The sequence below is a fragment of the Astatotilapia calliptera genome, chromosome 6 (genome assembly GCF_964374335.1).
Source record: "Astatotilapia calliptera chromosome 6, fAstCal68.1, whole genome shotgun sequence".
NCBI classification, from domain to species: domain Eukaryota; kingdom Metazoa; phylum Chordata; class Actinopteri; order Cichliformes; family Cichlidae; genus Astatotilapia; species Astatotilapia calliptera.
The window spans coordinates 23627443-23652730 of NC_137427.1; the positions used below are offsets into that span (position 1 = coordinate 23627443).

The following is a 25288-nucleotide window of genomic DNA, read 5'->3' on the forward strand; positions in this document are numbered from 1 at the left end:
GAGTACCGGTCGATACAACCCGAGTTTAAGCTACAAAAAACATTCAGACAACAGGAAGAACACTGGATAAGAGGTTCTAGGTACTGAGAGGCAGAATAGCATATGCAAAAACAAACAAACAAATAAATAAATAAATGAAATAAAAAATTAGGGAAGGAAAAAAAGAGCAAAAGAGATAGGAAAAATTCATAGGTTTGTAAGATTTACCTCCATTACAAGTAACCTTAACCTCTCGCAGCAGAGTGAGAGGGATCTGTAAAACAAGCAGCACAGTCTAGGAGAGAAACTGACATTTTGAAAGAGGTCAGCAGGTAAAGGTGCAGAGACTCCCAGGGGTAGGGGACAAGATCATGGGAGGGTGGGTCATAGGTGACTGATGGGGGGGAGGGAGGGGGGGGGGGGGGGGGGGGGTGCTCATTAGCCCACAAGTACAATGTAAAAGTGGGCAAAAGTGGGAGAATACTTAATATGAGAACCAGGTGCCAAATAGGATAGAATTACGCTGCAGTCAGTGCCACCTACATAAAAACATGTATCATCTGCCCTGTGGTATCATGAGCACGTAATGAATATTATAAACTGCAGTGATGACTAACAGATTCAAATATACTTGCCGCATTTGTTCAGTGCTCCTTTTCCACGTTACAGAAACACCCAATACTTAAGACTCTTTGAATGTTTGTGCAAACTGAACTGCATATTTTGCACCTGTGTGTGTATGGATTAGAGACTCGCTGAGAGATGTGGTTGCGTTTCTCTGTGAGAGTCTGCCTTCTGTCAAAATGTATCTGCGAGTATATGTCTGCTGGAATCTTGCGAGTGAACTCTAACGTGTTACTTCATCTCTCCTTTCTCGCCCCTGCCGGTGATGCTTTACTGCACAGAAACCTTAAGATTCCCCCTTCATGGTGGTGTGAGCCGTGTCCACAGAGCTCCACAAAGTATTTCCCAAATATGGAGCAATCGTGTCATTTTTTTTAAATTATCGGACACCATGAGAAAATTTATACATATACTCATAACTGATTCACCCTTTGGGAGACTGCATCTTTAGAAGTCTTTTTATGGAGCCAAAATCGCTCATTTGCATTTAGAGAGTGAACCTGGCAATGTCAGCTTTTAGTACTGAATCATGGGACTGCATCAAAGTCATTAAGTGTCTCTTTACAGTTAGATGAGGAATTGTAAGGACACAAGAGGAGTTAATCTACTTACCATTTGCCCTGCAAGACAGGACATGACAAGACGGCGAGGGGAGAAATTTTTGAGCAACTGCTGCTTCTCACTGTTTTAGATAAAAAACGCTGGGCATTATTTGTGTTCAGTCTGCTGCTGCTAGGATAAAACCCGTGTTGCAACAGCAGCCGGGACAATTTGATTAGGCCAGTCGGCTTACAAAAGGAGCTAGCAAGGGAATGAAATCATGTCCACACTAATACGTTTTCATTTTAAAAAGCAAAACTTTCTGGATGTTTATAGCTAGTGTCCACATGGCCCTGACTCCTACAGCAAAGTTCTGAAAATGCTGCTGGACACATCTTAGCTTGTGCTTTTTTATTATTCAAACTAGGAGCGCCGCAGATCAAACACAGTTTAATGTCAAGTCCAGCTAATTAGGATCTTTTAGCTAACGGCCCTGCTAGGTCATTCCTAGAATAGCTTAGTGTGTGGGATAGGGCTGTTCGATATAACGATATATATCGGATGACGATATAAAAACGTCTATCGTTTCATTTTACGCTATCGTTTGTTTCGTGGTGTCGCAAAATAAACTGTTTATGGCAATATTTTTTTATCGTTTTGATGGTCACTGCAGTGGCTATATTAATTTCTTAAAGTTCTCTCTTTCTCTTATATTTTATATAACCAGTGTTGGGGAGTAACGGAATAAATGTACCGCCATTACGTATTTAAAATACAGAATATGAGTAACTGTATTCTGTTACAGTTACCGTTTAAAAAGGTGGTATTTAGAATACAGTTACTTTGTTGAAATAAATGGATTACACGGCGGTATTTTCCTGTTTCATTTTGTCGCGGGTCAGGACTGTTTGGGTTTTGTTTGACAGCTATGTTCTGTTGTTCCAGGCGGCAGCGTTACGGTTGCCATGGTGACGCAGTCTCTCTGCAACTGTGTGTTTCCTGGGTGAGAGAGCGCTTTTTTGTTGTTGTTGTTGTTGTGCTAAGCTAATAGGCCTAATGTATGTAGCCTTATGGCAGTGTAGTCCGTGCTGCAGGGAGAATGGACTGCCATACCAGTTATGTGTCTGTGAGCGCGAGGAGGGAGAAAAATGTGAGTGGAAAAGTACGAGCTGTCACCGAGCAGAAACAATAATAACCACTTCAGCCAAGAAGAGTGCCTGACGAGCCCAGTTGTAAGTTAACTATTAAGACTCGACTGTACACCGTGTTCGTGTTTTCCTCCGAAACAATAAGTTCCGTTGGAGCAGCCTTTCAACGCCTCTCTCTGTCTCTATTTTTCGGCTACGAGCCCGACACGGAACCAACGTATTAGCCAGAGGTCCCTTTACTACGGTTCGGAGCCACGGACCTTCAGTAATAGTAATAAATCACACAGCAACAGTACATTCATGCAGTTGTAAAAAGCATGATAATATATCCAAAGTAATCCTAAGTATGCAGAATACGTTACTCTCATTGAGTAACGTAACGGAATACATTACAAAATACATTTTGGGGCATGTATTCTGTAATCTGTAGTGGAATACATTTTAAAAGTAACCTTCCCAACACTGTATATAACCACACTACGGACGGACAAGCGCCTGTTTTTATGCGTTGTCGTTAGCAACAACGACGGTAAAACCATCGCGTGTCCGCTTGTTTATGTTCCACATAAACCTTTCACAATAAAGCTCAAGATCCTGTTGAGACTTTTCAAAATAAACTGAATCACGTGAAAGAGCAGATTATTTACGGATGAGAAGTAAAAAAGAGCCAGCAGGTGCTAAAAAATAAAACTTAGACTCAAACGTTAGAACAGGCAACCCGCAGCACGCCGTGTAATAAATACAAAGAAAACGGCGGCCGGTACAACTTATGTCTAAAAATGTATCGTTTCATGCATCGGTTAAAACACTCGACTCCGGGTAAAGGACGCGCAAGTCGAGCTGCCCGAGATTCACAGAATTTACAGAAAATGTTACATTTTTGTGATTTATATCGTTATCTGGACGATAAAATTCTTATATATCGGGATATGAGATTTTGGTCATATCGCACAGCCCTTGCTGGGGATGTTTTAAACTCCCCAAAAGAAACATCCTGTTTTGTTCTTCTGTTAAATGAACATTACGCTGTCTCTTCACATTACAGACAAGCGGGACTTGCCATGCTCCAACATTACTGCTATCTTTCTATTAACTAGCTACAGCCGCTAACTCAATGATAACTTAACGGAAAAGACATGTGGCTGTGTGGTAACATTTAACTGTGTGCACTGGCCTGGTTAATATGTACGTTAACAGTTGGATACTTGTCAGTGTCTCAGCTGCTTTGCCAAGTCTGTTGCGTTGCTGTGGCTGCGTGTCCGTGAAGATCGCACCATTAGGATGATTGCAAACGAGTATCTAAATTTTGGTACTAAATGCTATAGTAAGAATTGGCCTCATCTGGACAGCCAGACACGCATTTGGAAGCAGTTAGTATTTGCTGTCCTCTACCTCATGACCTTCTCTAGAGAACAAAAAGACATCAGCCCTGGCTAACTGGACACTTCAACATGGATTATGAATCACAACACGTTCACGCCACTTCTGTCAACACAAACAGTTATGCGATGTACGCTTTTAACCATTTCAGTAAGTCCAGAGATGGTTTTCGTAACGTTACTAAACAGATGAGTGTTCATCTGTTTAGGGATGGTTTTTTGTCAAAAGCAGCGTATCAAAATGAAAACGTATTAGTGTAGATGTAGCTGGTAAGTAGCAATCTCTGAATTTTCCTTTAAAGGAAATAATTACACTAAAGATGCTGTGCTTACAAAGGGGCTTAAAAAAAAGATTAGTTACAAGCAACATGTTTAAACACCAGTGGAAGTTTAATGCATATCCTAAAGGGTTAGGTTAGGTTAAGTGGCAATAAAGCAGCAAATAAATAAATGAATAAAAAAAGTTATTACTAGTTTCTTTGACATGTAGTGCCATGATCATCATAATGTATCAAAAAACCACTTTGGATATCAGCCATTTTTAAATATTTTTTAAGATATCAAATTGTTATATATGTATATCAGAGAAACTTTCTCCAAACTGTGCTGTTGAAACATTTTTCCCCACTTGTGAGAAAACTATTAGCAAATGCTTATTAACACACATTTCTCAAAAAAAGGAAGAAAACAAGAGCTTTTTTCTTTCCCCACAAAATCTCAGCCTAAAGCGGCAGTGACAAGTGCCATACAGTATGTTGTTAAAGGCTACAAGGTCATGTTATGTAACCAGCTCGCACGTATGCACAAGCATTTCCATGTTTCTGAATTACTAGTTATAAAGAACTCATTAACATTAAGCCATTTTCAGTACTCAACATCTCCTCACATTATGCAAAAATATGGACAGAGCTAAAGTGAAACAGTACAAGGGGAATTCTGAATGAATGTGAGGCAAACAGACCTAGAGAAAGAGCTATCGTGCCGTTGCATAATGACAGTTTTCAAGTGTCAGATGAGCACTGGCGCTGATGGTTTGGTGGTCAAGTGGTACGCTGTGTTCTAAATCACCATCGTCTTCGAAAACAAGCTTCACACAACCTCTTCTGGACAGAGCTGTGTGAATTACAAATGTGCGCGCAAATTCCAAGCCTGCTGGGGCTGATTTACAGGAATGGGAGAGTAATGATTGGAATTTGCTTCCTAATTTGCACATGTAAATGAATTTGTATAGGCAAATCTGGGAGCCTTCTCAGGTTAACTGATTTACAAATACCAACACAAAAATCAATAAATAATGAATGTATTAAAAAAAATACAACAATGTGTCTCTTTAAATGATTAATAAATGTTTGTATCTTCCATCCTAGCTTTTCAGAGACCACATGCGGTACTAGCACCAGATTAATCTTATGCACACACTAATGTTGCCTGTATGACACTTTATGCCACAAACCCGCATGGCAAAGCAACCATTTCTCTCTCACACACAGACACATTATAAAAATTCCAATCCTCCGCTGATCCCAAGCTAAAGTCTGCATGACTCTTACCTTATTAAGTAGCAGCAGAAGAGGAGGCTGAGGATGAAGACAAAGATGGCTGTCCCAAACACCACAATGTAGATGTTAAGGGGAAGGTTCTGGAACCCTATATTTGGCATCCTGAAACTGTAGTGTGGGAAATCGGAGCTCATGGATAGCCTGGATGGAAAGACACAAATGGACATAAGTACTTCCAGACACCAACACAGTCCACAGAAAGAAAACCCCTTTGTACCAGTAAGAAAACTAAATGACTCTAAGGAGCTGGAGCTGAGGGCATGTCATCATTTTAGAAGTGCTGCTTAACTGTAATACCATATATCTACAAGTGTTACAATTAGTTAACCTTGATGAAGTGATGTAAAATACAATGTAATGATAAAACACGGGTTAACTGGGACTTGTTGTCCAAAGACTAAAACCATCCTGCATGAAGGTAAACTTAAACCTCAGAATCTGCAATGAAAACAAACAGCAGGGCAATGATGCAACGAGTAATAAAGGGCAACTCAGAAAGCACAACTGTGACATTATAGCATTCACGACCTCTTGGTATCGAACCACTAAAGCTTTGTTTCTACCAAAACAAGGCAAGAGAACAGAGAAAATTGTTTATTTATGTAATTTATATAATTTAAAAAGAGTGTAAACACATGTGCAGGCAACTTTTGTTTAATATTTTCTTCCATGTTTGTACTTCTGATAAACTTAATCCATCAAATCCAAGGAACACTAACAAGGATAAACTGGCCAAGTGCTCTTACTCAACTTATGAAAAAGGACAAGACTGGGCATGTCTGAGCCTACCCACAGAAGATGAGGAGGGGGGACCGGAATAACTTTTGCTCCTTTTGGACCCGTGTCTTGTGCTCCTCCCTCTTCCCTAAAGGCTTCATTCCTGTACACTTCCCGAGTGGAAAGTTTTGGAGGTTTTACTGAGGCCATTAACAATCCCCTGCTCACTGTATAACTGTCCACCCCCCTCCCCCAAAAAAAGCTTTCTATTACATAACAGAGTCACCTCCATATGGTGGGCACTTTCTTAGCTTTATTTCGAGGCGCTTCTACATGACATTACTCCAGCTGGTATTAGCAATCATGATAGCTGCCTTGCTCCAGAGCTGCAAGTCATCCATACATAAACGTGGTTGGCACAGCGTCTCTTTCTAGCTTTACACAAGAGCAATGCAAGGCACATGGTTTATGATACAGGAGAAGTAAAGGACCTGATGTTCTCCTAACAAATGTTTCAGTGGCTCAGCATGACTTTGAAACTGTCAGATTACAAAAAGACTGTAAAAGCTACGAGGACCGAGATTTATCCCTTAAATATAAAGAGCTCTGAGTGAACTGAGCACATGGAGTCACCAGTTTAAAGGGGGGTGAAACGGGAAAAATGTCCCAAATATTAGGCACAACAGCCAGGTCAAGCTTGAGTAGTATCTCAGAGGAAACTGAGCCCAAATTGTATGTGTAAGTATCACATCCCAGAGGATGGAATCCGGCGTTTAAGATAAGCATAGCTTAGATAAGGAATGAAGCTAGCGTGCTGTCTTCAGAAGAGAGGCTATTGAACTCAAAAGCTAACTGAGTTTTTTGTTTGTTTTTTCCTCCAAAGACACTTTGAAAAGACAATTGCTGACTCAGAATAGAAATGAAATTCTTGTGACTTTAACAACAGTTTCCTCTGCTGGCCTGCAAAACATTGTGGTGCATGTAGAGATCAGAGTATTACATGAACATCAGGGAAAGTCTATTATATTCAATTTCAAATATCCTAAACTCATAGGGCTCCCAGTGGCCCCGTGAGTTTAATCATTCATGAACGAGCAGCAAAAAAGACATTTCAGTTTAGAATTTTGCCAGCTAACTGAAGCTTGGTAGCCTCGCATGTGCAAAACTCAAGCCCCAAGCTCAACTGTCTTCTTCACAAACAAAGTCCAGGCAACTATGCTCTTGTTATCCGATAACAAACATGCCTCTGTGCTGCGTACCTTTGACACAATGTGAGAAGCACCTCCAGAAACACCTCCAAAACTTGAAAACAAAACACACACTTTCATTTACAAGATTAGTCCTCTGTTGCAATCTTGCGTCAGTTCACACAGTTAGAATAATTTCTTCGAGTAGTTCAAGCTACCAAGTTACACAACTACATGTTAATGAAATTATCTCCAGACTGCATCACTTATATTTTTGTTAAATATAGAATAAAGAAACTCACATATACATACCCTATTGGTGCTTTCATGCTGAAGAGCAGAAAAGTGTGCATCTATCTGTAACACAGGCCTTTACAAAGTGCCATGCTGTGTCCTTGAGAGCCTTTTCACTGAGTGCATCTGTTTGGATCATATCTGCGCCCTGTTCATAAAGGCTCCCTGCCAAACTCGAGCCCCTCTCTGCTCTCCGACTCTTTTTGGCTTCTCTGTATTAACAAGAGCTGAGCCGAAACTGAAGTTTTGGGGCCAATTCCGACTTACAAACTGTAGAGATGGAAGGTTGGAGACACGGCTCAACTCCAAACCGCATTGTGACGCATGCTCTGTTATTTGTGAGACTCTTGTAAACAAAGGAGCCAAAGTTGGCAAACTACTGTAACTACTGTAAGACACAGTTCCTTTATCTGCATTCAAGTTCAAAGAAAAAAAAAAAGCTTCTGTCTGACATATCAGGCCAATATTGGTCAACATTGTCCAACCAACACAGCCGCAGCATCATACCCGAGCTTAACTAACCACAGAAACATGCTGCGCAAACACCTCTGGAGAAATCTGAGTGCGACACACTGACAAACCTGTTCCTCATAGTAGATAATTAGGACAGAGGTCTTCAGCACAATCTGGAAAAACAGACGCTGGAAAATTGGAATAAAACTAAAACACTACAGTTTGGAAAACTAGTATTTAGTCGTATTATATATTTTTATATGTCTAGTATTATTTTTTATTATTAAGTTTTTAAATGTCATTCATAAAGAGTGGCATTTTGTCAATGGGGAACAGTTTAAATACAATAATGAGTTTCCACAGTTCCACAGTTCTTAAATATCGCAAAGTAAACAAAAGCACATAAACTGACATGTGACCCAAGCGCTGAACTTTAACTCTGTTTCTCTGAAATCCAGCACAGATATGGTTTTATTGCTTGCTATATGAGAGACACGTAGGTCAGGGATCTGGTTACTGGGATGTGTCTATTAGGTATGCTGGTCACGGCTAATACGATCACACTGAAAGATAGGTTTAAGAAGTCTTTTGCCCTAAACCATGAGGCTGTGTCTTTCACTCTGTGCAGCATCCCTTCAGTATCAAGATTCGCTGACTGACAGGGTCGTGGGTACATCAAGATCTTGAAATATAACCCCCTTGCAGTCAACAACATACATACCTCCAATTTTGTTTGTGTGTGTGTGTGTGCGCGCGTGAGGGGGAGCGGCATCACGTTGTCAAACACAGGAGAGTATTAGAAAAGGAGCCAGTGTGAACTGGGTGATATAAATTATTCTTTTTTTATTAAATGTATCTGCTCTCCTCATTCCTCCCTTTCTTTCACCACCTGCCTGTCTCCCTCAGACATTTTTACACGGCCTCACCCTATTACGTAACCAGCAACAAGGCTATGCACACTGCAGATGCATTGGAAATGAAGATGAGTGGGAAAATCTTCACATTCCTTGTGCATGGCTTTGTGAGACATGATTGAAGAAAAACAAAGCAAAAGTAATTATTCTATTTTCATCAAGAGTAAAATAGAAAGGAATTCGTGCAAAGTACAAATGAGGAAAACATGACTTTTGATGTTCACCTTTTGTCTGACCTCTGATATTTTATTGTCCAGATTCATGTGCGATGGGACTAGAAAGAGTTACTCCACACTGAGCTCCTATATGTGGGTTTCCTAATGATAACAGCATATTCTTGCACAGAGTTTATTTCAAGAAGTTGCATGATCCACACGACCAACCACAATTCTTCAGTTTAATGTCACATCTTGGGGATGAATACACACAGGAAGAGGCATGACAAGCAAAGGAATTCCTCATAAAATGTTCACAACTGAACACTGAAATGTCCAGTATTTTGCGTTAATGCTGAACACACGTAAGCTTGTGACGCGTGTCACAAGCAGCAGAATCACGCATCGCTATCGTCAAGCGGTTACATACACAACTATTTTAGCGTAACTGACTGCACAATGCCCAAAGTACAGTGCCGCAGCACAATGACTAAAGGACACAAAGGATACATTTTGCCTGCCGAATCATGGGATTAAAAAAACAAACAAAACAACAACATTATCGGGGTGTATCTGCAGAATTTGTTGTTTTTGTGTCAGCAGGATGTACTTAAACACAATACACAGGGCACATAACATCACGAATGTCAGCAGCAGACTGTAAAAACAACAACCATGTAATACGTGACAAGAGGAACAATTACACGCAAATTAAACTTGTGCGTCAGATCTACGTCGTAACTTACACCATAAGTGCAACCCCACCTAACCCTACGCCGCAACCTTCTACGTAACCTGGTGTGCACCTCCCAATAAATGTAACTACAATCGAGTCCATGGTTTGTTTGTTTTTTACATTGTGTTATGGTTATACAAACATAGTAAAATTATAAAGCGAGCACTGATAAAGCCAGCCAGCACGTGCAGAACATTTCCCTAACCAGAGAAAACTGAAAAACGTAACTCAGATTGTTTCCACAGTTTTATATAATGAAGATAAACATGTGTTGCCTAACTTACTGGGAAGTCTCCAATCAATTTTCTACAAAAGCAAGTCATCATAAGGACACGTGAAAAAAAAAAAAAAAAATCAATGAAACTTCAGATATTTGTGTACATTTGTAGTCTGTGTTTGTTTTGTTCCTACCTACAACTGAGCCTGATTCTGATTTGATCACAAACTTTCAACTCCGTTTAATTTGAAGCAACAGCTCTCCTTAGACCCGAGACAAAAACAAGCCGGAAAAAATAATGGGAGAGCTGTTGCTTCCCATTTGTCGGAACACTGTGCTTCTCCTGGGGATAACATCAACTTCCTAACTAAGAGAGGAGCAAAGACAATGTCTCAGACTGCACTTTTTCATCTCTGCTGGCAGGCAGTTTCAACTTTTAAACTATTTCATAACTTTTTTGGGATTTTTTTTAACTGACTGCAGCCCATGAAGAAACTTTTCCAGTAAGCCAGTGACTCATGATTTATCTGTGCAACAGACTGAAAGCAAAACAATGTTATGCAGTTGTTTCACACTGTAAAACATTCACATCTACTTGAGTCTGATAGGTCAGCCTGATAGAAAAATCTACACGTACGTTAAACCCACTAAAACAAACCAGATGACAATGTAGCCACTACAGAATAAAGTCCTTATAAGAACGTTAAAAAGGGTCACCCTTGGATACAGACCTAATGTTTTCAATGAACAACCCAGGATAGGAACCTTCCCTTTCCATTCGCTCATTACCACACCTCCTGATGAGCATTGTGTAACTTATTAATGATATAACTCACTGTTTGTAAACCTTAAACGTAAAGGACACACCCCGCCTCCACCACCCACAATCCTGCCTTGAACTTCTGATCAATAGAAGCTGAACCTTTTTGAACGAGTACCACATGATCCCTCTATGTTTCTACTTTCTTTTGTCCAGCAGCTGGTGAGTTTTACTGCTACTGGGTTCCAAAGAGGAAGAAGTAGTTAAAACCTTAACAAATTAAAAAAAAACGTTACCTATATAAATAAACACCAAACTGCTTTTAAAACAACGCCTAAACTTTTAAATCTGTTGTACAGTTTCTTATTATCAGCCCTCAGCATTATAATACACAAGATGCTGTATGAAGAGAAGTGGAAATTTCCACTAGCAGCCATGAACGGCCATGAGGTTTGCACATCTGAAACTTAATATGCCAAAGGGCAGCAACAAACACCAGGGCCTCACAGGCAGAGTAAGGGGCTCTTTAAAATGTGCTGGCAGCGAAAAGTGAAATGTCTGCACTCACATGACACTTCACTTACATATCATATTTTCAGCAGTTTAATGTTCAGATAACTGAATCTAAACACAGCTGATCCTTATGCCTTAAGACAAGAGTATGATACAAGCCTCAGCGTGAGAGAAGAAAGCTTTTAAACAGTAATTCAATGAAAAAGATGGATTATGTTTTGCATGCAGCAGATAAAGACATGGTTGTGCATCTCACTATTTACTTTTGGCTAGCAGTGCCCACAAACGCTTGCTTTTCCAAAGTTGGACCAGGTTCTACAATAAGTAGGTCACTGTAGCTGTAAATCTAGTTATGGAGACGTGGGAGACAGGGTTGTCAACGGGGGCGAGCTCATAGCAACTGATGACACCTAACAGAACTGCATGCGCACTTATACATTCAGAAACATGCATGAAATCCACACATATAACAAGCAGTCTTCGTCATCATTAAGTTTCCCTAGAAAGTGTTAACTGTAAGGCTCCTTTTCTAGTGCCGGAAATGTTGAGTATACTTTGTCACTAGCAAAGACGCCGCCCCTCATTTGCTGATCGGCTGTTCGATACGGTGTTAGCCTTACTTTTTAATCTACTTGTGCATATTTACCGACTCAACACATGTGAATCAGTGAGGAGGGCGTTTTTACAATAGGTAACCAGTCATTTGTAGACTCCTCAAAATAAATCACTCTTTATTAATTTTATCTCCCTGCAACAGAGACAGAAAGCCAGGAACAGTTTTATAAAAGGAAGTCATTAAAGAGACACTGGGGACTGGTGTGATTACTTAATAATAATAGATGAAACATGAATGCAGTAGTACAGGATTTTGAGGATTTTCTGGCATGTCCCAGTTCAAAAGCCAAAACGTTTACAAACCACAACTTTTAACCATCATTAACCAAAAAGAAAAAAAGTCTCCAGCATCAACAACCTCGTATTCACTCGACTTTCATATTCATATTTTTTCCCTGCTTGTCTGTACTCTACCTGCCTTGCCTCCACACCACAGCTTTAGAACCACTGGTGTAGTATACGGAAGGGCTGTATTTGCAGTAGGCTAATTAGAGTTTTATGATGTCAGTACAGCCTGTTCCCATCCCGCCAGCATTAATTACTGCATATTTGTCAAAGCTAGTGGCTCAGTCAGGTACAAGGTGGCCTTGGAAATCTTTGCTCCTGAAACACTGGGTCAAAGCACGAGTGAATCAGAGTGGTCACTCCCACCTCATCGTTTGTCACATCTTAAACTGAACCAAGCGGCTGTCAGTGCTGAAATATAAACAGCAAAATTAAAAGGCCTTGACAATTTGTTACAAGAAAACCAAATTTAACTATAACTTCAAGCCACAAGTGAGACAAAGGCTCATAGTAGAGGTGTCATGAGCGGGGAAATAACCTACAGAGAGCAAAACCACTTGTGTACCAGGCTGTACATGGGCGTCTGTAGTCTATAGGGATTGACTCCCTTTTGGCACCAGCAACAAATGGCCATTTGAAGCTTGGCATGTTTTGGCACTTGTGCTTTGGCTTAATGTTCAAACCCCAAAGGCTCACTTGTTTACAAGTTTCTTTGAGCGTTCTTTCACTTTCACTAGTCTACCACGCTGTAATTCACTCCTGTAATCGCAAAGATTAGAGTTTACCTTTATGGTTTTTTTCTCTATGGTGTTTTGCGTGCGGTGATAAGTTGTTATTTTTCACTCGGTTTAGTCTCGATAGTGTTGCTTCTAAATGAGAAAATCTGCTGCCTACTTCATGCTAACTTTTAGAGTATGTTTTTTGAGGCTATATTCAAGCCATACTTGAACATTTGATTGATTTCTCTTCCTTTTTAACCATTTTTGTCTGTCTCCGTCTCCATGAGCTCATCATCGTTCCTCAGTGGACTTTCACAGTAACACAAGACGACACAAATACGAGAAAACTGACACACACAGCTGCCTCATAGCACTCTTGCCCCTGTGCTTCTCTGCAGTTTCTTTTTTCACCCTCCTTTCAGCACTCCCTGCCACCTCATTAACCAGTTTCCATTTGACTGTCAAAGTTTTACTTTCTTTTCTGCTCTTCATTTTATTTGCAACTTCTCGGCTGTTTATTTGCCTTCTAAAAAGCAGCATGATCGCTGAACAGGCTCGTGGTTAAATTGTAGCAAGCAGCGTCCTTTTACAACTACCTACTTTAGGGAAATGGGACCCTTGGATGTGCAAAGTGCAGGGTCACAGCTAGTATAAATAACCTGTAGTCATGTGAGGGTGAGTAAGTCAAGTAGAAACATGAAAACAAGCTGAAGTCATATCAATTCTTAGCGTTATCTGCTATTGACCCACAGGGAATCAACAACCAGCCTATGTCAAGTGCAACTTTTGTAAAGAAAACAAGCTGTAAAACTAGTCAGTTAACCCATAGTTAGTATCAGTGAGTCCATACATAAGTGAATTTAGTACTTAGCACTTAAGTACTTAGTTGAGGCCAAGAGCCACAAGTGAATGATCAGTGGGTGAAATCTAAGCTTTAGATGATTTTCAAAGGGGATCATAAGTATCTGTCTTCACCATATACTCACTAATAGAAACCCTATATTTTGGTTTATTTACTATAATTAAATTGGTTATCATTTGTGAAGGCTTATTGTGATACAGATACATATGAGCACAGGAGCGTACACAAGGATTTGTGGATCAATTACATCTCAAGTGCTGCAGCCATCAAGCTTGTATTTCCAGATCAGAGAATATTTGGAACATGTTGGACAGGCTTTAAGCATACACCATGAATTTGTTAAGTCACTAGTCTATTTAACCTTTCCCTTAAGCATTAGAGCACTTGTGGGATGTGTGTGTGTGTGTATGTGTGTGTGGGGGGGGGGGGGGGGGCCTTCCCAGCTTAATATGACAATGCTCATTTCCAGGACAATTACACAAGAAGCATTAACACACTGTAAGGAAGCATTTAGCAAGTTGACTGGAGTATAACTACTTGCTTCAATTCAATTCAATTCTATTTGTATAGCACCATGTCACCCCAACAGTTGCTTCAAAGTGCTTTGTATTTTGAGGTAGAGACTCTACAAAAATACAAAGAAAACCCCAACAATCATATGACTCCCTACAAGCAAGTGCTTTGGTGAAAGTGGGATGGAAAAACTCCCCTTTAACAGGAAGAAACCTCGAGCAAAACCAGGCTCAGGAAGAGGCGCCATCTGCCGCTACCGGTCGAGGATGAGCGGATGAAGACAGGACAAAGGCATGGAAGAAAGGCAGAGATTAATATTAACAAACAATTAAATGCAGATGTGTGTAGACACATAGTAGGTGAAAAAGGTGACTGAAGAAGAAGTACTAAAGGCATCATGGGAATCCTCCAGCAGCCTAGACCTATTGCAGCGTAACTAAGAGATCACAGGTGGATGTTTTTGTATCTGTGACACAGCTTTGCCTAGTTTTTCTGAGTATCTAACAAGTCTTCAAAGAAGGCATTAAAAAAGCAGAACGGCCATTATTGATGCTCTGTCAGACAGTGAAGTAAGAGGAAGCCCAACCCCTTACTGTTACAGACATCCAGTGTTGCATCACCAGGTGCCCTTGAGGAAAAGAAACAGCCCACTTTTTAAGTAAACAGGCATGGACTTCACTCCTTCCCTCATGGAAAATTTCTGTGTAATCGGTTGCACCATCAATTCATTTCCTCTAACTAACACTATTTTTCATAGACTTACAAGCTATTACCATCATGGACTGTTCGCTGCCTGCTCTCACTGAATATTCACTTACATTTTTTGGTAGTAAACTTTTGTTACAATGTTTTCTTTTCTTTTTGATGGCTGAAACTGCACAGAATCAAACATGCTACTTCGAATGCTTGAAGGCTGTTAAAATAAGCTTTATTAAATGGATTTCACATTTATGAGCAGGTTAGTGTTAATGTACAACCAATCCACTTGAAGACTGAGTGATTGCTAATGCTACTATCTTTATCAATACGCTAGATATAGGCATTATACATACGTAACCCAATTATTACATTGTACAAATTAAATATCCCTGCTTGCCTTACTTGTAGAGGAAAGAAAAAATTGGGGGGGGGGGGGGGGGGGGGACTGCCAAGCCATTTTTACTCAGTTTTGTACGTATCATTCAGTCACATGCACCAACCTGTCATTAGTACTGGTGGATAACGTCTAAACTTTTGGAACAAGCCATTTAATTACTTCATAGCCCAAAGTCACAAAGCAACAGTTCATACAGCGTGCACAAGGACTCTATTCTTAGACCCCTGAACGTCAGGGAACAGTTGAAATATAAACTGTTCAATGCTGCGACTGCATGTTTTCTTTTCCTAGAATGAGTGGGTGATTACAGCGTTGAATGTGTGATTACACTTTACATTGTCTCGAATTGTCTACTTCACAGCTGAGACCACAGCTGCAAGTCAGGTTTGCAAGAGTCAGTGCAATACTGCAACATTGCATCTAGAGTTCACAAACGAGTTCAGCACAAAGACAGCATAACACTTTTTTTTTGGCCACAATCACCTATGAGATGCTGAACCATTTACGTAACCCATGTTAAACACACTGTAATAGCAGAAAAAAGTTAAAAATATTGTTTAATATTAAAATAAAGTATAATATATTGCTCATTAATCTTTTTGGAATATGTAGATAAACAAATCATTGCCTTAACGTCTTGGAAATTCACACTATTTTTCCTCAGTTATAATCAAAATGTAGAGTCATATGTGGGTGACCAGATACCAAAAAAATTTGTGTTTGTGTGGGGCCGTGCTGCCAGGTAGACTGATATTTTCATACTGAACTTAAAAATAAAAATACATATACTCTGCAGGATGCCAGATATGCACCTAAAGGCAAAATAAATTACATCTGAAAGCTACTTATCCAACTCTCTTGATGAGTAAAAACAATAAGCCTAAAAGGGGGAGTTGAAGTTTGCTCTTATTGTCTCATACTCTTTATATTATGTGCATTGTCTGTATTTTCAGCTGCTTTTCTGTCTGCTGATCATCACTGGAGCTCAGCAGGGATGCACCCATCAATCGTTGTGCTTTTTTTAAAGCCATATCTGATGATTTTGATCATTTATGTGTCACTTCAGGCCACATTTTCCTCTGTGTGAAATTGAAGAAAAACTGTATTTCCCACTGTCGTTTCATTTTCTTTGAAGTAGTTTCTGTTACATTCATTTCTGGTGAATTCTTTCCCTGATGGGCACAGATAGGCTCAGACAGGCTAACCTCTACTTGAACATAGTAAAAAGCCTTCCCTGCTTTCTTCGCATGCATTAAAAGCCAGACTTTAGAAAACTGCAAGTACTGCAGAGCCAGGAAAAATTTAGGACACTGTCTCAACATGTGGAACAAAGGTGACAAGGCAATAAAATGCTGTGCAGTCCCACATAATGAGGGGCATCTGGTCACGCCCCTGTTACAGGGCCAATAACTGTGCTGCTGTGAGAAGTCGGTGCAAAGCGAGCATGATCTCTCCCAATAAAGGTGGGCTTGGGCCTCATTTTTGATCACACCACGATGATTCATGAAAACGCAAACTAAATGAACATGCCATCTAAACAGCCTCATAAACTACTACAAGCTACACCCACTTGCACTGATTAACGTGTCGGATGCTTTTTCACACCGTGTTATCAGTGTTGCCGGAAACACTGGCTACCACGCGAGGGTTATTACTATCCACGATACAGCGAAGAAGTGGGTTTACGATTAACCTGCGGTGGGTGAGGGGAGAGGGAGACCACTGCGATAAGCACAAAGTGGGAATTTCATAGAGATAGGAGGACATCTCTGAGCTACTTTACTTTGGGTCAGCCGTTGAGCTCAGATAGACAGATAATGTTTTATGTATTGTTATCCACACGAGGCTGGGATCTCTGTGGTGTAACTGAGCCATTCATGATATGGTTGTTGCTCATTAAAGAACAGGAGACCAGTTGGGCGTGGGCTCCCAAGCTAGTAGCCGTCAGGCTAACCTTAGCTTCAAATGACATAGCATTACTTAACGTGAGCAGCCCCCCTCCACCCCCTTTCTTTTACTACTGAAAAACCATTTAAGTTCACTTACACAAATTCATGAACATTCAGTCATTTCCCTGAAACATTTTAAGTTGTTTTATAATAACTTGAAGAGTAATTTAGTGCAATACTGTTAGTTTTGGCTGGTTTTGAACTTAAATTGGGAGCATCAGTGCTTTTTACCAAGTTGGGCTCATTGGATGTTAACAGTTGACAGTAAGCTAGCAGCTACAGATAACAGGTTAATTAAAATAAAAAGAAAGTACTATCAACTCACCAGCGATCCCCCCAGCAGCCCCAGTAGTAGCCGTGCTTTTCTACAACGTGCTTCTTCTAATAGGCTTTAAAGAAAAGGCGACAAGTCGATCCAAACCGAAACTCGTCCTGGCAGCAAAGAGCCGTCTTATCTCTGCGTTACCAAATCCCCGCTGTAGGGCGACGATCTCATCACACAACCCCCCCGGCCTGCGGTGTTCACGACTCCTGGCTGTTGTGGTTATCACGATTCTTGATTCATTTGATTCAAAATCAGCGATGAGTAAGAGAGCAGCTTGCAGTGGCGAATAACTGTCTCAGAGGCGGGCGGTCTTAGTTTTTTTCCAGAGAAAAAGAGCGCTTATGGGAGTGGTAACCGAGCTTGGCAGTCTGCACGGTTCGCACGTAGTCGTTTGTTAGCCCACTACCACAACTAGCATATAGATCCCACCTCCTCCTGCTAGTCGGATCAGTGTGCACAGACCGAGACGGGCAACGCCACTGGAGGTTTTGAGGACAGCCTGTACGAGGGGAGTGATGCTAGGGATGGAGGGAGGGGAGATGCTGCACATGATGGTCACGTAGCTGATTGCAAAGCTGCACTCACAAATAATGGTTGGAGTCAGAACCGATGCTAGTTCTCTAAATGTTCATAGGTTTCATAGAAGTGCAGTCATTTCCTGATTTATCGACATAAATATCTTCTGAATTAACTAGGTTTTATGTTTTCTAAATATTTTCTTGTAAAAACAGAATATCGTCTCCAACTAAGTTCTGTTTTAATGTTTTAAAGTATTTCTATTCCCAAAGAGCAAACAATTACTTGAAAACTTTAATACAGTTTTTCTTGGTTCTCTCGGTGTTCTTGGTGAATTACTAAATTCAGTTGTAATAACAACACTTTGAGTTTTGTAACAAAACTTGTAATGGTTGAGTAAACTTCAAATACATATTACAAAATTGTTTTAGCTCCGGTCAAGCAATAATATCTCCATTTCTGTACATTCTGTAACCATAATGACAAAAAAGTAAACCTACACTTATTTTAAATTATTATTTATTGGCTTTGGTTTATTTTATACTGAGTATTATATGCATTGTAGTTCATTATATACTGCATGTAACAACTTTCAAAGCTTACTAGGTCACAAAACATTGGAAAGACCTTACATGAATTATATATCTCTTTACATGTTAGCCTGAATTTTAAATAACTAATGAACCGTATTATAGTGCACATTTGCTTTTAGCTACAACATATTTATTTCCTTTTGCTGTTTTAGTGCCCACAGGTGATATTATTATGTGTGTTTTACTTTGATTTGGTTGTGGAGGTTGTGCTCAGATCCTCAAGGTAGGGTTAGACTTAAAAGAATTTAAAGTAAAAATGTCCACATGGCCTCATATGATCAGTCTTTATAATCTGATCGTCGATTAGTTCTTTCAGCGTTTTACTCTTACAGGGATGAAACTGAAGCTTACTAGCCTGCATTTTATTTACTGAGCACAGCTGGCTCACAGATTTTTGAAGTATTTAAGTACCTTAAAGTGAGAGCTAAATAAATGCTCATCACTACAGATGAGGGTATGAGTCATAGCGTATATACTTAACATATTTCATTAAAAGCATACAAAGTTACTGAGTGAAAATCCATTAATTTACATGCTACTAACATGTTTAACTATAGTGACTCAACTGTTACCATGTTAAAGAAGCAGACACCCTTCAGTATTATTTAATGTTATTCAAACCTACAATTGTTTGTAATCTATCTCTAAATATCTAAAAGAAACAACTATTATTAGTCATCAAACCATCCAACATTATACTTTATTAGAAGGTGAAATGTTAGTAGTTCAATATAATATATACATCCTAAATATTTTTCACCATTGCTAGCCTAAAACATTTACATAGGATTCATTATTTTAAGAAGCAAATCAAAAAGACAGAATAATTTTTTTGCTGTTAAGAACCAGCACAGGTTCTAAAGTGAACCCTTGTTTTAAGGGTGGTTGTAAGCAGACATTGTTTATTCATGTCTGCAGTAGTGAACTGCATGCTCGGGTTTTTCTCAGATTTAAAAATAAATGTGGTTCTTGTCCTATTTTTTTAGTGAGGGCAGAGAAGCAGAGCCGTAACTGGCAGTAATATCTTAAAATCACCTAATTTGGAGATCAGTGCCTAATTTTAGGTTCATTTTTACCGCACAGAAAGGCAAGTGGGGATTTTCTCTGAAATCAGTTTTATTTTAATGAAATCTAAAATGATAATAATACATGACAGAGCTTTAGAGACATTTTGGTAGGTGATTCATGCTTCATCAGATTACTAACCTCTTGATTTCCTTTGCTGCTAAAGCACTGACAAGCAAAACTTGTTGCAAGGGCTCTTCTTTCTTTGTTCATTTATTTTTATAGCAAGTCTCATCCTTTCTTATCAGCCAATGTTCGGCCTGAGGTCCTCAGATAAGATCATCTTTGAAAACTACTTTTTAAAAGATTCTTTTTAGCAGTTAGTCTATGTTTGTGTTTCCTTCTATATTTAGCATATTGCAGATGTTCAGTTTTTATCTTGTTCCTCTTACCCTGGTTTATGAAGTCAGTTTATGAGTTTTATCTACATATCTCTGTTCTGTTTGTTCAAATTGATTTTTTTTTTTTCATTTTATGGCAAATACCAGATTTGATTATTAACCTTGAGCACATAAAACTAAACAAAATATGTCAAATTTAAGGTTTGTTTGTTTGTTTTTTACATATAAAAGTATATGTATTTGCAGGCTAAGAATTATTTATCCACCCACAGGTGACAAAATGCTGTCATTGGCAGAAAAATGAAATTTAAACACAGCAAAAGAAAATTTGTTACTTTGAAAACTTTAACTGTAACTCATTCTACACTCTTATGGTATTAACAAGACTATCGTTATCGTCATTGCAATTTGCCATTCATTCACAGTAGTAACGGAGTTAAAGGTTGTGGGAGGTTGGCATGTTACTTCTGCTGAAACTCGTTGCCAGCTCCTGACACACATTTCAGCACTTCCTTCCAAGAAATATGAACACCGTATCCAGGAAGCCACACTTTGGCCACCCAGCCCGGCACTTCATTTCCTTTGAAACTAGTGGAAGAGCACGACCATTCCCCGATGCACATCACCATGAGCGCATGTCAATGAGGTGCCAATGACAGGGCCGCATTGTGAGATAGGAGCAGAGTGGGAGTGCCATGTGACACTCCTGAATGGGCTGCCGGGGGTTGGCTGGGGGAGGAGGATGGCAGCATCCACAAAAGCCCATTGAAGGATTGCAGACTAGGTACAAGTCTGGCACTGGTCCTCCTTCCCTTCCATGGGACAGCAGGAGGAGGCTGCTGCTTGGTACTGCCTGAATGGTGGGATTATTTCGGAAGAATTGGAGAGAGGAGGTTTATTATCACCGTATTACACTTCCTCCAGTATGTCGATGACCATTATGCCCAGATCTGCATATACACTACTGTCTTGTGTGCTTCACCAGCATAGAAAAGACTGTTGTGTTAACGTATTTTCAGCAGTAAATGGCCCATAATGTGAGCCATGCACACACACTTGCATACATCCACCCTGTACCAAGGGCTTAAGTAACTGTGACACTCCTGTAAGTCTACTTTTAGCCATAAAATCACTTTGTTCAATCACCATAAACTGATATGTATGTTTAATGACTTGTAAAACATGCCTGAAGTTTGATATATTTTTTGTGAAAAAGTACATTTACCATGGTTTACTATGTCTAATGATCCTGGTAGTGTTTGTAAAACGAAAGCTTGCATAGAGGAAATAATAGTATAGTAAATAATATAGTAACTAATGGTTAATGGTCTGCCATTTATATAGTGCCTTTCTAGTCAAACTGAGCACTCAAAGTACTTTTTACTACAAGTGTCATTCACCCAGCCACACGCATGTTTCATGCAGCACTTTTATATGTGCCTAAGCACTTTGTCTAACATTCACACTCTCACTCCGATGGATTCAGTATCTTCAGGTCTACTTGGTGTGCAGAAAATCATAGCAAATCTCAAATCTACTGTAGCAGCGGGAACTATGACATATTATGGAGTTTGCAGATTGCCACAGCTTTTTGGATAATTAAGAATGAAAACCAGAGTTAAGTATCAACAAAAAACAAAACAGATTTATTACAGTACGTGAAGCCTTTATATATTTTTCAAAGGTTTTCATCCTGTTTTATTTCTTGAGGTTACAGGAATCTATCACAATCCACAAGTCCAGTCCAGGGCAGAGAAACATACCTTTGCTTGGTGTAACTTGTGACTGGTCCTCATGGCAGTCTTATTAATGCATATTTGCTTCCCTCCAGTGGAGATGATGGTGAATTACACAGGACCCAACATATTTCACATGTGAAGACGCTGTACATCCACTGCACAGAAAGACTGTCATGCTGACTGTACGTGAGAAAAATACAAACAGGAAAACACCAATTATTATCTGACATAATACCACCTTTCAGAAAGGGATCAAGACAAACTGTAAAAACACAGGCTAATTAAATTTCAAGGGTTTATCATATAGCATATATGATATATGATAAAAAAAGACCGTTTAAAGTAAGGCAGCACTGGTTGATAGCGGATTAAAAGCAACAGTAAACAGATAAGCCGTAAGGCCCAGTTGTATCCCAGATACAGTGCATTAAAAACTTAATGTGTAGTTTTGACTCTTAGAGAAAGTAAGCAGACCCGTCCACATGTTATGCTTCATAACAGATCAGCACGATTGGTGCTGTGCTTTACTGTATAAACCAAAAACATTTAAGACATTTAAAGTCAATGTGAGAAAAGAATGGGGCAAACTAACTGTGTTAAATTAATAAAAAGCCAAAGTTCAGTATGATGTCACTTCATTGTGCTTTTATTCTTACCAGCAATTACAGTGCCAGTGACACTTTAACACAAGGGAAGCTGGGACTTTTACACAGAGAAAGTCATCTCAAACATACCAGAAGGAAGGTTAGAAAACATCAGTAGGAAACATGAAAGAAATGTTAAAGTTATTGGACGGATTTATCCACAGCAATGCTGAACTTTGCCTGTAGAGGGCAGAGTTGTGGTTTTTAGGCTGTGCTGCACTCAAAAAATGGGAAACCTGAAGGATTTAGTTTATGTTGGATCTAAAATATTTTTGAGAACATTAATGCAGTATTTCTATATTTCTGTGTTTGAGGACAGACCATATTTTCTGTCCTCAAACTGAAATACTAATAAAAAAAATATAATTTTTGTGTCCTAAAATGCTTCAGTTAAAACAGCCACGTGTTATATGTTACATACTGTTGCCCTTGCCCTCTGACATTATAACTTGCTGCATGTATCCTTTTAGAGGATGAAAGTGGGTGTGATGTATTCATTCAAAGGTGCTGCTGTCACTCCGTGTTTACATTTCAGAGACAAGTTGTTCTTGTACTTGTGCAAGTACAGTTGCCCTGCCCACTTGGGTGTGTTAGCACTATACAGTCTTGTCGTTTACATGCGTAGATATTAAAATGCAAAACTTAGAGCAGCAATAAAATAGTTAATTTATACATGCAGTTTAAAAAATGTGCAGAATATAAACAGATGCCTGTATTTATGTAGCATATTGTCCATGGTAGCAACAGGAAAATGAATGTTGCTGTATTTTAATGGGATATAGTCTCAAGATGTTAATAATAATACTTTGGTATTTCTTAAGCAAAACAAACATAATTCATTTGAACTCAGAATTTCACCAAAAAAAATTGCATTCCTGCTACTTTGATGTAAATAAATATGGTAAAAATTTGATATCTTCTTTCCATAAATGATTTATCTAGTGAAAATAGACGGTTTGTAGTTGTATTAAAGGTTTTCAGCAGTGTCAGTTGTGCTTTACCATCACTGGCATCATTGATAGTATACTGTATGTTAGTTGCTGGGCTGTCAGCTACCTCACAAAACAAGTGAATCGAGTCTCACCAGCTGTCATTAAGGATGCCTGAGGCTAGGGTGGGGGGATTCCCATTCCTGCCACTCCCCACTGGCCGTAAATAAATAAAATAGAAAAGATTAACAAGAGGAGCCCACAGAGAGTGTATAGTGCTCCTATTGGGAAAACCAATGTGTTTGGCACAGCAACGCATTTTGCTGTGCCAGCAAGCAGGACGGTGTTTAAAAAAATGAAATAAAATAAAGGATGCCTGGGGAGCAACTGAACTTAAACTATGATAGGATGAAAACTGTGCCTTCTTTTTCAGCATCCCAAACTTGCCCTAATGGACTGTGATTTGGTGACAGTGGAGGACATCTGAGTACTTATCATACTGGAAGCAGCCAGCAGAAGATGGGTAAACTGTGGTCCTGAAGGGATGGACGTGATCGGCTCCAAGCAGTTGACCATTCACATTTGACCTCTGGCATCGATGAGGCATTTTTACCCATTAGAACTGCGGCTCACTGGATAATTTCTATTTTTTTCCAGGCTATTCCGTGTAAACCATAGAGATGGTTGTGTGGGAAAATCCTAGTAGACCAGCAGTTTCTGAAATGGTGTGTTTACACCATACACCATGCCACATTCAAAGTCACTTAAATCACCTTTGTTTCTCATTCTCATGCTCAGTTTGGACATCAGCAGGTTGCCTTGACTACGTCTACATGGTCAAATGCATTGAGATGCCGCTATATAATCCTATTTTATATGAGGTTTTAAAATGTGTTGTGGCTCTTTAATAACGCTGTTATTGTCCAACTTTAACCTCTTAGGAGTCCACCTTCTTTTCATTAAAAGTTTGTGCTGCTGTGCAGATCACCCATGTTCAAGACTTTGTTTACAAAGCCGACGAGCTGTGATTAAAAACTTGAAGAACATGCAGCATGTGAGAGAGTCAGCATCTCCTGCAGTTTCTGTGACATTTAGAATCAGCAAGGTTGTTCAGCTGCAGTGCGTGTTTTGTAACAAGAGAGGCCTACAGTCAAATAACTCCCCCAGTGCTCCCAGTGGGATACACATAGCAGAGTGGCTTGTAACGAGGCAGCATATCCAGTGACAAACACAGCAAACACAGCCCAGATGAAAACAACAGTGTGTTTGTTGACCTCACGTGGATCAAAGAATGAAGGAGGGCGAGTACTAGCGATGCACAACTGTAGCTGTAATCCTTCTGTCCATTTTCTCTTGCTTAACCAATTCAGGCTCGGGAGGGGGGCTGAAGACTATCCCAGCTGTCATAGGACGAAAGACAGGGTACAGAACAGCCTGTAGCAGGGCTAACAGATAGAGACAGGCAATCATTCACACCTACGGCCAATTTAGAATTGCCAGTTAACTCATGCATGGATTGTGGGAGGGAGCCAGAAAGCCCAGAGAGAGCCCACACAGGCATGGAGAGAACATGCAGCCTCCACACAGAAAAGCCCCAGCTGGCCATGGATTCAAACGCAGCACCTTCTTGCTGTGAGGCGACAATGCTAACCGGCATTTGTAGCTATGAGTTAAATCTAATTCAGAGCCTGCAATCTATTTTTTGCATGGCTTCATTTTGAACATGTTAAAATACAATAACAACAACAATAATTACAATAATAAATTTAATAAGTTCAAAAAGGAGTAGGAAGCAACATGTGCTTATTTAATCCCACCAACTTTCTACAATTCAGTAACTACTAATCATTACATTTGTTTCCTTGTTTATGCCCTATCCTATCACAAATCCTTCTTTTCAATTTGTTACATTTATTTGGCTT

General features: G+C 39.7%; 1 protein-coding gene across 1 annotated transcript in view; it reads right to left on the reverse strand.

Annotated features, from left to right (window-relative positions):
• rnf24 (ring finger protein 24) overlaps positions 1-18020 on the reverse strand; it is a 28874-nt gene extending 10854 nt beyond the window's left edge. Inside the window, exons 1-2 of the mRNA XM_026171176.2 lie at positions 17540-18020; positions 5221-5370 (exon numbers count right to left, since the gene is read on the reverse strand). Of these exons, the coding sequence (XP_026026961.1) occupies positions 5221-5363 (143 nt within the window). The 5' untranslated portion in view covers positions 5364-5370; positions 17540-18020. The remainder of the gene's footprint in view (positions 1-5220; positions 5371-17539) is intronic.
• Between the last annotated feature and the right edge of the window lie 7268 nt (positions 18021-25288).